Below are 12710 nucleotides of genomic sequence, written 5' to 3' on the forward strand. Positions count from 1 at the left end.
GATCCGCCTAAATGCATCTAATTTCCGGTTTTGTTTTTTCAAACCACTCCGCTTGCTTAACAAGTGCGCGGGCTGTATGCAGCACAGCCCGGAGCCGGAGACCTCCTGCCTCGTGTGCGGCGTGCGTACTCCCTCGCACTGCAGCCCCTACGCGCACTGTCGCCTTTGAGAGCCCTCGCTGGCGGAGGCGGTTCCTCTTCCGGAGTTCGCAGCGCGCACCGCGGCGTCCCCTGGGAAGTGTAGTCGGCGCGGGGCCCGAGGCATGCCGGGAGTGGTAGTTCTCCCGGGGTTGGCGGGGTTTCGGGGACAGCTCGCGGCCTTTCGGGGGTTCTTCTGGCTTGGGCCATCCAGGCTTGGCTAGGATTGCCGGCCTGGGCTTGAGGCGCTCGCAGTGGTCTCTTCCGGGCCGGGGTGGATCCGGGCCTCTCCAGCGAGTGGGCGGCGTGCAGCCTCGTCTGGGCTTCTGGGACCAGCCCTGCGCGGCTCCGGGCCCTTGGCCACTGGGTCCCGGGGCGCCGTCCGCGAGCGGCCTGGACTGCCGGAGACCCGCGGGAGGGAGCGCCTCGCCAGGTGAGCTGGGTGCGCCGGGCCGCTGGGGTGGGGGTGCCAGCCTTTTGTCATTGTTCATTCTGCGATTTTCTTCTGTGCATTTTCTTCTGAGTAACGGAAATAATAAAAGCAATAGCTGATGCCCGCCGAGAGCGCTCGGGTGCCAGGCACCAGACTAGCGCATCGCCCGAACGAACTCCGCGCATCCCTGCTGACAGATAGGGTGGCGGTACGCAGTTCCCGCTCTGTCAGGAGGAGACCGAGGCAGAGTGGCGAGGTCATTGCCCCAGATGTAACTGGGGCCTGGGGCTAGGATCAGGATTCCCTTCCCGGCCCTTGTGACTTTGGGCAGGTCACGACCTCCTGGTTTTCAGTCTCCGTAACATTTGTAAATGTGAAGATTGAAAATACTGCGTGGAAAACACTCACCGCTTCCTGGGAGGAGGTGCGCGTCGCTGCGTAACCGAAGCCTTGCACGGCGGCTTCCCCTGGGCTGGTCGAGGCACCCGCTGGAACTGGCCTGGCAGAACCCCAGGTTGGCTCCATGACAGGGGGCACCCTGAGGAGTCGCTGCAGATCGCGGGCCTGGAGGCCCTCACACTTGCCCGGCTGCCCCAGGCAGCCTCTTCCCTTGCTCTCTGTGGGGCAGGTACGGTTCCACCCCTCTCACCCGGGGTTTGTGTTTGGGCAGCGACGGCTGTTTCTGGCTGTGGATGCCATTAGAGGCGGTACCTGTGGAGTATTACTTAGGAGGGACAGCAAAGCTCTGGCTTTGGGTGAGGACAGTGCCTTAATCCTGTTACCTTGGGTAAAGCGTAGTAAGGCCCGACGAAGATCTAGTAAGAGGCTGGGAAAGCTGAGTGGTTGGATTATGCTCACAGTTTCTTGGGGAGAACACAGCACTCCACGGAAGGGCCACTCAGGGCAAGCAGTGGGGTCTGTCACCGGGGTAGGGATGCGGGGAAGCCTCTTTATCGTGGCTACCATAGGGAGGAAGGGGCGAGGCAGGATGAGGATCAGCTAGCTAGGCTGGGAAGTGGCACCCCAGGAGACTGGATATTCATTGCGACTTTTAGGGAGTGCAGTTTAAAACTGGCTAAGGACTCCAGACATCCATGGGTGAGTCACAGTTTCCCTAGAGGTAGCTGAGAGGCCCTAAGGTGGAAGTTAAAGAATCAAAGTGCAGAAATAGAAGTATGAAGAAGGGATGGAGGTTGGCGAATTGCCCTAGTAAACACTCTTCTTGGTTTACATCATTATGGGGGGGTGGCTTTTTTGAGACCTGATAGACATTAGGGGTGGTTGTAACTTCCTCTCTCCAAGCCATCTCCTGACGCCAGGGTTCCTCTTGACACCTTTTTCCTCTGCAGACCCACCGTGTCCTCACACTGCTCTCCCTGGGCAAGAAGACTGAGGAGGAAGGGATGGCTGTAGATCTGCTTCCCGCTCAGGTGAGAGTGAGTGAAAGTTGTCTTTTTCATCAGTTGGCTTCTGGATTCAGAGATGGTAGACATGTTTCCAGACTTTGTCCAGGTACTTTTTGGTCCAACTAAAACGATGACGAATCCAGAACCTCAAAAGTTTTTCCCAGTGTCTTGGGCTTAGCAAGGGGCTGCTGAGGAATGTGCCTCTTTTGTCCCGAGACTACTGTTAATTCACCCCGCTCACTTTGTGATCCACATCTGAGGCAGTTCTGAGCATATGCTTCCCGCTACAGTGGTGCTGGGTGGGGAGAATGGGGCGTGAAGCAGTCTTTGTCTTCATAGAGGATATAGTCACACTTGGGGCTAAGATGTGGAAGGGCCAGAAGACACCCTCCACAAGCATTTATTGAGCCCTATGTACAGGATCCTGTGCAGCACACAGGGGATGGAAAGAGGAAAGCTGCTATTTCCATCTTCTGGGAGTTCATGGTATCGATCTTAGGAAACATGATTAAATGTTCAGGGGAAATATCCCAGAAGTGGGGGCATTCTGAGTTTATACTGGAGGCCAGGACTGATATTGGTGCTTAGAGAAGACTAAGGGCATCCCAGAAGGAGTTCAGCGTGGTTTGGGCTTTGAAGCCCAGGAGGACGCAGGCCTGGGGCCTTCCCCTCCTAGTGCAGAGGGGAAGTTAAGCTGTCCAAATGTCCATCTCACCTGTCTAATTAATTCCTCTATTTCCTTCTCTGATTCTTTTCTTTTTTCCCTGCTAGTTTAGCCTCCCTACCTGGGCTCTTTTTTCTTGTTCTTTCCCCATTTGAGATCCATTTTCGTTACTTTAACCCTCAGCTTTCTGAGTATCTTCCCCAAATCTGTCCTCAGGCCTGACCTTTTTCCTAGCATTCCTGTCTGTCATTCCAACGTGGAAGTCCCATCTTTCCTTCAACACCAGCTCCCTTTCCTCTAGTCCCCTCCCTTCTGTGCATTTCCTTTTCTGCCATACCCCAAAGCCTATTCTTCATTGACTCCTTTTCCAATAGCCCGTAGGCTAGAAATGTGGACTCTGGAGCTTGACTTCATGGCTTCAAATTCAAGCTAGGGATGTAGCCCTGAGCAAATTATTTTATCTCTCTGTACCCCATTTCCTCAATTTTGGTGGGGTTAATAATATACATACCTGACTGAGTTGCTATGAGCATTAATAACAGTAGTAGCTGGGCACAGTGGCTCACGCCTATAATCCCAGCACTTTTGGGAGGCCAAGGCAGGAGGATTGCTTGAGCCCAGAAGTTTGAGACCAACCTGAGCAACATAGTGAGGCCTTGTCACTATACAAAATTAAAAATAAAGTAGCTGGGTGCAGCAGCACCTGTAGTCCCAGATACTAAGAAGGCTGAGGTAGGAGAATCACTTGAGCCCAGGAATTCAAGGCTGCAAGTGAGGTATGATTGTGCCACTGCACTCCAGCCTGGGCAACAGAGTGAGACCTTGTCTCAAATAGAACCCCAAAAAGTAGTAATTACAAGCATATTTACTGTGTGCTAGGTTCTATGTATTACTATGTATAAAAATATCTATTCCTTTCATATAGTAAGTCATTTAATCCTTACAAGAGGACTGTTAATATCTGAAATTTACAGATGAGGGAACAGGCACGAGAAGCAAGTAACTTGATCAAGGTCACACAGCTGGCTTTTGGTCCCAACAAGACAGTCTATACTGTTAGCATCATGCTCTGAAAAAGTACATTTAAAATGCTGAGAGAAGTGCATGGTACATATTAAGACCTCCATCAATTCCAGCTGTTACTATGATCAGTATCAGTAACAGCAGCAGCAGCACTACTTTAGGACCTGCCAGATTTGGTGTGCTTCGCCTCACTGGGCTAGACTGATTCTTTAATTAGAAGCAGATGGATATTTCAGGAAACCAAGACGTAAAGACCAGCAAAATGCAGTGCACAGGAATATCCAGCTATTACCTGGGCTATCTGCTGCCCAAAGGTAGGTTTCTTCACTATCTGAGCTCTCCCACATCCACAGCAGGAGAGACTTACTTCATTTTAGCCAAGGGCAGAGGTAGGTTTGTTTGCAACTCAGAGCCAGTTTTTGTTGTTGTTGTTGTTTTTGGAGGGGGTGACAGCTAATTAAATATCCTTTTGTGGGTTTTTGTTGTTGTTGTTGTTGCTTTTTTTAGAGACAGAGTTTTGCTCTGTCTTAAATGGGGTAATGAGACCTGTGATTGGGACACTCTGGGTCCCCAGGAGACTTAATCAAAAGGGTTACATAGGCCGGGTGCGGTGGCTCATGCCTGTAATCCCAACACTTTGGGAGGCCGGCTGCACTCGCTCAGGCTGGAGTGCAGTGGTGCAATCTCGGCTCACTGCAGGCTGGAAGGAACTCTTGGGCTCTTGCGATCCTCCTGCCTTGGCTTCCCAAAGTGCTGGATTATAGGTGTGAGCAACTGTGCCCGGCCAATATGTAACCCTTTTTTTTTTTTTTTGAGACAGAGTCTTGCTCAGTCGCCCAGGCTGGAGTGCAGTGGCGCCATCTCGGTTCACTGCAAGCTCCGCCTCCCGAGTTCACGCCATTCTCCTGCCTCAGTCTCCTGAGTAGCTGGGACTACAGGTGCCCGCCACCACGCTGGCTAATTTTTTTTTTTGTATTTTTAGTAGAGACGAGGTTTCACCATGTTAGCCAGGATGGTCTTGATCTCCTGACCTCGTGATCCACCCGCCTCGGCGTCCCAAAGTGCTGGGATTACAGGTGTGAGCCACCACGTCCGGCCTATGTAACCCTTTTGATTAAGTCTCCTGGGGACCCAGAGTGTCCCAATCACAGGTCTCATTACCCCATTTAAGTCAGTGCAATGGTGATATCTAATATCACATTCTGTCCTCATTAAGGGTACCGAGGGACAAATTTCTCTCTACTTGTTAGGAAAACAGCAAACAAGCATATTTTTTGGAAAAAAATAGGTTCTTTGCAATATTACATATTTCCATGTAATATATAATTTATTGTCTGGGGAAAAGGCACATGGAATTTGGTATTGATTGCTTAATAGTCATAATTTGTTAATTACATATTTTTCTGCAGTAAATAAGTACTTTTTTGATAGTCAGTATTTTTAAAAAGAATAATCTTTATTTTTTTACAACAGTTTTAGATGAGAGAATAATTACACAGTTATCATACCCTGCACCCAACTTCCCGTTATTCACATCCTACATTAATATGGTATATTTGTTACAATTAACGAGCCACCATTGATATATTATTATTAACTGAAGTCCATGCTTTATTCACATTTCCTTAGTTTTTACCTGCTGTCCTTTTTCTGTGCCAGGGCCCCCCCAGGATTCCACATGACGTTCAGTTTCACATCTTCTTAGGCTGCTGTGGCTTTGGGGCTTTCTCAGACTTTCCATGATCATGATAGTTTTGAGGAGTACTGGGTTAGGTTTTTTGTTTGTTTTGTTTTTTTTAAGGTGGAGTCTCACTCTGTCACCCAGGCTGGAGTGCAATGATGCGATCTTGGCTCACTGCAACCTCTGCCTCCTGGGTTCAAGTGATGCTCCTACCTCAGCCTCCAAGTAGCTGGGATTACAGACATGTGCCACCACGCCCTGCTAATTTTTGAATTTTTGGTAAAAACAGGGTTTCACCATGTTGGCTGGGCTGGTCTTGAACTCCTGGCCTCAAGTGATCCGCCTGCCTCGGCCTCCCAAAATGTTGAGATTACAAGCGGGAGCCCCCGTGCCCGGCCCTGGTTAGGTATTCTGTAGAGTGCCCCTCCACTGTGATTTGTGTGATGTTTTTTCTCATTATTAGCCTGGGGTTTGGGTTTTGGGGAGGAAGGTCACAGAGATGAAGCGTCAGTCTGATCACATCATACTATAATTGCATACTCATAACATGACATCCCTGTTGCTGTTCACCTTCATCACCTCACTGAGGCACTGTTTGTCAAGTCTCTCCACTCTACAGTTACCTTCTTTTTCTGCCTTCCCATACTGTGCTCCTTGGAAAGACGACACTGTGTAGCCCACACTTATGGCCTGGCAAGACAGGCACCACTCCTAGAGGTGAAGAATCGACATACATTATTTGGAAATCTGTATGGAGGATTGTTGCTTCTCTCCATTTATTTATTTATTGAAACATTTATTTATATCAGTATGGCAACCATGGATCTTTCTGCTCTCTGTACATATCAATTATGCTTTAAAAACTTTTTTTAGTGGCTAACCTATCGTTTTCAATATAAATTTACAACCAATCGAAGTCCACCTTCAGATAACACGATACTGCACCATGGGTAGTGGAGGTGTCTTAGAGTATTCCTCTCTTCCTTACGGCATTGCTGCCATTCATTTCACTCATCCATATGCTGTCACCACCCAATCCACTGTTACTATTATTAATTTAAGCAAATAGTTATCTTCTAAATCAAGAGTAAGAAAAATGTTATCATCATTTGTTCCTTCTCTGTCTTCCCTCCTGTCTTCATGTAGATTCAAGTTTCTGACCTATCTTATTTTCCCTCCCCATGAAGAACTTCTTTTATTATTACTTGCAAGGCAGGACTGCTGGTAATGAATTCCCTCAGTTTTTGTTTGTCTGAGAAAGCTTTACTTCTCATCCTTTTTGAAGGATAATTTCTCTGGATATTGAATTCTACATTGGTGATTTTTTCCCCTCAACACTTTAAATATTTTGTTTCACTCTCTTCTTGTTTACATGCTGCTAATGGGAAAATCCACTGTCATTCTTATCCTTGTTCTCTATAGGTAAGATCTTTTTCCCTGTCTTCTTCCAAGATTTTCCCTTTGACTTTGGTGTTCTGCAGTTTTAATATAATATGCCTAGGTGTAGATATTTTGGTAGTCATCCTGCTTGGCCTTCTCTGACTTTTCTGGATTTGAGGTTTGGGGTGTGCTGCTAATTTTGGAAAATCCTCAGCCATTATTCCTTTGGATATTCACTCTTCTCTGTTCTCTCTTTCTTCTCCTTATGGCATCCCAATTACATTGTAATTTTAAATGATCAAGTAGAATTGTATTTTTAACATGGAAGGATATACATGCTATATAGTAAGAAAATTTGGGATATGAAATGACAGTAATCACTTATCATTTCTCACAGTTTCTCTGGGTTAGGAATGCAGGTGTGTGGGACAAACAGCTTACCACACAAAGTCTGGTGTCTCGGCTGAGAGATTTAAAGACTGGAGGCTATAGAATCATTTGAAGCCCCAGTCGTTCACGTGTCAGGTAGTTGATGCTTGCTGTTGGCTCATTGCTGTGATCACAGATAGGGCTATTGGATGGAACATCTACCCATAATCTCTCCATGTGTCTTGGGCTTACAACATGGCGACTAGGCTCCAAAAGTGAGCATCCAGTAAGCCAGGTGGAAGGTGTATTATTTTACTACCTTTTCTCGGAAGTTACATGCATCATTTCCATTGAATTCCACTGGACAGCTTCAAAGGAAGGAAACAGAACTCACTTCTTGGTGGGAGAAATGTCAGTGTCACATTATACAAAGAGCAGGTAAGATGAGAGAGAAATTGATGTGGTCATCTTGGGAAAGTATAATCGTCCACATTTGTCAGAATTAAAATATGTATAGCCTGTAATCCCAGTACTTTGGGAGGCCAAGGCAGGCGGATCACCCTGAGGTCAGGAGTTCAAGACCAGCCTGGCCAACATGGCAAAACTCCGTCTCTACTAAAAATACAAAAATTAGCTGGGTGTGGTGGTGCACGCCTGTAATCCTAGCTACTTGGGAGGCTGAGGCAGGAGAATCGCTTGAACCCGGGAGGCAGAGGTTGCTGTGAGCCAAGACGGCGCCACTGCACTCCAGCTGACGACAGAGTGAGACTCTGTCTCAAAAAAAAAAAAAAGAAGAAGAAGAAGAATGAGGTTTGAGGCTGGACACAGTGGCTCACGCCTGTAATCTCAGCTCTTTGGGAAGCTAAGGTGGAAGAATGGCTTAAGGCCAGGAGTTCAAGACCAGCCTGGGCAACATAGCAAGACCCTGGCTCTACAGAAAAACAAGAGAATTATCTGAGCATGGTGGTGCACATCTATAGTCCCAGCTACTCGGGAGGCTCAGGTGGGACGATCACCTGAGCCCAGGAGTTCAAGGCTGTAGTGAGCTATGATTTATTGCACTACTGTACACCAGCCTAGGCAACAGAGTGAGACCCTGTCTGTTAAAAAAAAAAAAAAAAAAAATTTCTCTATGTGGATGTGATAAAGATCCATGAAATGCTAGTAAAGCAGGATTGAGAATTTTCCCATTAAAAAAGGATACATGTGTAAAGCACTGCTAGTTACCTGTAGAATGGGGCCGCTAATTGGAGTTAGGAGAGAATCCCTAACATCGCACTGCGTGTTCTTTTGTATCCTTTCTATTCTTTAGCACGTGTCTGTTTTCATATTGTTTAACAAATAGTCAAAAGAACACGTGTGTGTAATTGGATCTAAAATCTAGAATACATTTCTAAAAGAGGAACAGAAGTTGTCTTGAGTAGTAGGATTTAGTATGATTTACATTGTGTTGTTTTTGTTTTCAATTTAAACATTTCTTTCTGAAGTTTAATTTGTTTTAGTCTCTGATTATGTTTAATTTGTATACTTTTTAAAAAGCGAATGAAATTTTAAAAGAAAAAGAATGCTTTTTTTTTTTTTTTCCTGGAAGTATTCTAAGACCTAGGGGAACGGGATTGGCGGTAAAGATGGAAGTTGGGTTTGCCGTGAGTATCCTGTTAACAGCAACACGGAGCCTGTATTAGTGTGCCAGGGCACTATAACAAAATACCAGAGACGAGATGGCCTCAACAATGGAAATGTGTTTTCTTGCAGTTCTGGTGGCTAGAAGTCCAAGATCAGGTGTGGGCATGTCTGGCTTCTCCTGAGGCCTCCTTGGCTGGTAGATGGCTGCCTTCTCGCCGCCTCCTGCCACATGGCCTCTCCTGCACATGAGCGTGTCTGTATCCTAATCTCCTCTTCTTCTAAGCACATGCCATATTAGATGAGGATCCAGCCTAAAGGCCTCATTTTAACTTAATTACCTCTTTAAAGATCTTGTTTCCAAATACTGTTACATTCTGAGGTATAGGGGTGGAAGCCAAAAATAAAATTAGAAGGCCCCCTGCAGCTGTCTGAATGGACTTCCTCCTTGGCCCTCGAAATTTAACCTGAAAGACTGGTTCAGGCCGTGGCAGGAAGTAGGGGCTGGACATGCCTCATTGTACCCTCCAGCATTAATATCTACACAAACCTTAAATCTGGTAAGAAACATTTACAGTCTATTCTCTCTAAAGCCTGCTACTTGGAGGTTTCAAACATCTGCCTGACAAAACCTAGGTCTCCACAACCCCTTATCATGACCCAGACATTCCTTTCTACTGATGATAATTCTTTCAACCAACTGCCAATCCGAATATGTTTACCAAAAATACAGAAATTAGCAGGGCATTGTGGCATGTGCCTATAATCCCAGCTACTCAGGAGGCTGAGGCAGGAGAATCACTTGAACCTGGGAGGCAGAGGTTGCAGTGAGCCGAGCTCGGCCACTGCGCTCCAGCCTGGGCGACAGAGCAAGACTCCATCTCAAAAAAAAAAAAAAAAAAAAGCCCGGGCGCGGTGACTCACGCCTCTAATCCCAGCACTTTGGGAGGCCGAGGCAGGTGGCTCACCAGATCAGGAGATCGAGACCATCCTGGCTAACACGGCGAAACCCCGTCTCTACTAAAAAATACAAAAAATTAGCCGGGCATGGTGGCGGGCGCCTGTAGTCCCAGCTACTCAGAGGCTGAGGCAGGAGAATGGCGTGAACCTGGGAGGCAGAGCTTGCAGTGAGCCGAGATCACACCACTGCACTCCAGCCTGGGCGACAGAGCAAGACTCTGTCTCAAAAACAAACAAACAAAAAAACGCCAGATACTTACTTTTCTAGCTTTAATTATAGGTAAGGTACAGGCTTGTGACCCAAGCTTGACCTACTTTAGACTTTCAATCAGGAGCTAGAGATACGAGGAAACAGGAAGAGAACAAAGGTCTCCAACCCCTAGTTTTGCAGACCGGTACCAGCTCCTGGCCTATTAGGAAGCAGGCTGTACAGCAGGAAGTGAACAGCAGGTGAGCGAGCATTACCACCTGAGCTCTGCCGCCTGTCAGATTGGCAGTGGCATTAGATTTCATAGGAACATGAACCCTATTGTGAACTGTGCACATGAGGGCCCTAGGTTGTGTGCTCCTTATGAGAATCTAATGCCTGTGATCTGAGATGGAACAGTTTTATCCTGAGACCATTCCCCAACCCTCCTGTCTGTGGAAGAATTATCTTCCACGAAACCTGTCACTGGTGCCGAAAAGCTTGGGGGCCTCTGATGTCGAGTACAGTCTGGTAATTTGTGGCAACATCAGTAACACTGAGTTCGTAGAGGAAGGAGGAGTGGCATAGCAAAAGCAGCAGCGGTCTCGTGCTGGTGAGGCTGTACTGTCTACTTTTCCATGACAACAGTATTCTCACAAGTCTGGTTTCCTAGTGTGATCCTGGCTGTGGTCCAGAATGTTGCTACCCTAGTTTCTGTTTTATTTTCCAAGCCTAGTTCTGTGACTGTCAGTTTCCCTGGAGCTACCTGGTCCCTTGTGTAAATGAGCCAAAGTCAGTTTCTATTGCTGGAAACCTAACAAACTTCACATTTCTTATAATCTTCTTATAAAGCCACCTGCCACAACCCAGATTCTCATCTTGCATTTTAAAAATACAGCTTAGACAACAAGTGTTTCTAAGTGAGAACATTATAAGCATTTTGGGTGGAGTTACCTTTCCTTATGCAGCACTTTCTCATCCATTTCCAGATGATAAGCAGCCTTGATCTCTCTCTCTTTTTTTTTTTATAGAGTCTCACTGTCGCCCAGGCTGGAGTGCAGTGGCGCAATCTCGGCTCACTGCAAGCTCCGCCTCCCGGGTTCATGCCATTCTCCTGCCTCAGCCTCCCAAGTAACTGGGACTACAGGCGCCTGCCACCACGCCTGGCTAATTTTTTGTATTTTTAGTAGAGACAGGGTTTCACCGTGTTAGCCGGGATGGTCTCGATCTCCTGACCTCGTGATCCGCCTGCCTCAGCCTCCAAAGTGCTGGGATTACAAGCGTGAGCCACCGCGCCTGGCCCTGATCTCTTTTTTTAAATGCCAGTAGGACTCCCTTAGTCACTGTGAAAAATGAAACACCCTTACACATTGCTACTCACTCTAGGGAGGTGGGGGGAGATACCACATACTCATGAGAACGACTGGATGAGATGATTGATAAGATGTCTTTCAGGTCTGGAGATCTAGGAGTCGGTCATTTTATTATTTCTTAATATTTAATGAGCTCTGCTAGGCTCACTGAGTTTTTAAAATATATTTTCAAAAAGATACACGTGCTTCCAGCTTCTGGTAATAGAGAAGTAGCTCCTTTCAGGCTAATTCATCTGTGGATAACGACTACACTCTGGATAAAATATAAGAAATCTTAAGGTACTGGAGAGAAATCAAAAGCAGACAGATATTGGACGCCTGTGTATATTTGGAAGAAGGAATTGTCACCAGATAAATTTTCTGGTTTTTAAAGCTTTTCGCCTGGGAGTAGGTCACAGTCAGCACCAACAGAATGATCAAAACTTGGTCACAAACTTGCAGTCTTACTGGTGTGAAGAACCACAAGATAGAGTTTGAGGCAAACTTAGCAGTTAGAAAGTGAGAGGAGGAATCTTGGAAAGGAGAGAGGCAGAGAAGGGAAGCCCCAAATTCTGTGCACAAACTCTGCCCAAATCTCTACCTGACCCCTGAACCATACATGCATAGGACAGACTCAGAGTAGCCCAAATAAGAACCGAACAAAGATACTTGATGCTGCCTGCTAGAGAGGTGGCAGAGTTTGGAATTTGACTCTAACTAAATTAACTACCTGCTTAAAAAAATCAGTACTCTTCAAAGGAACATAACAAAATCCAGAGTTTCTACATTGTATACTATACAATTTCCAGGATAAGGTAGGCATATGAAGAAATGGGAAAGTGCATCCAAAACTCAAGAGGAAGACAATCAATAGAGACAATGACCCAGATATTAGAATTCACAAAGATTTGAAAACAACTACTATAACTGTGCTGAAGGACTTAAAGGAAAATATACATGTAAAGAATGAACTAATAGGAAATGCAAGCAGAGAAATAGAGACTGTGAACAAAGTAATTCTAGACTATGAAATTTTAGAACTGAAAAATAAGATACCTGAAATTGTAAAAAAAAAAAAAAAAACTGAATAGGCTTAACTTTTGGAAATGAACATAAGGAGAAGTCAGTGACAGTTGAAGGTAGATTGACAGAAGTTATCATAACTGAAAAACAGGGAGAAAAAAGAGCCTCAGTTACCAATTAAATGATATTAAAAGGTCTAATATACATGAAATTAGAGTTCTAGAAGGAGAGGGGACAGAGAATGGGACAAACTATATTAAAAGGAAATAATGGCCTAAAATTTATCAAATTTGGTAAAAAACATAAATTTACAGATTTATAACATTTGATGAATCTCAAGCAGGATAAGTACAAAGGAAGTCACAGCTACACACATCATTGATCAATGACATGCCATAGAAATATAGTGTGAACCAAGAATGCAAGCCACATACCTAATATAAAATTTTCCACCAGCTACATTAAAAAAGTA

General features: G+C 45.7%; 1 protein-coding gene across 4 annotated transcripts in view; it reads left to right on the forward strand.

Moving 5' to 3' along the window:
• Positions 1 to 250: 250 nt before the first annotated feature.
• Positions 251 to 12710, forward strand: part of ZNF354C (zinc finger protein 354C) — a 61220-nt gene continuing 48760 nt past the window's right edge. The window contains exons 1-2 of one of the 4 annotated variants that reach the window (XM_054556363.2): positions 251 to 1198; positions 1920 to 2000. In XM_054556363.2, coding sequence (XP_054412338.2) covers positions 1094 to 1198; positions 1920 to 2000 — 186 coding nt within the window. In that variant the 5' untranslated portion in view covers positions 251 to 1093. Of the gene's footprint in view, positions 1199 to 1919; positions 2001 to 2037; positions 2083 to 12710 lie in introns of those variants that run through there. The other 3 variants (XM_009241354.4, XM_063724435.1, XM_054556364.2) reach the window with 3 other exon arrangements.

Source organism: Pongo abelii, chromosome 4 (genome assembly GCF_028885655.2).
Source record: "Pongo abelii isolate AG06213 chromosome 4, NHGRI_mPonAbe1-v2.0_pri, whole genome shotgun sequence".
Classification (NCBI taxonomy): Eukaryota; Metazoa; Chordata; class Mammalia; order Primates; family Hominidae; genus Pongo; species Pongo abelii.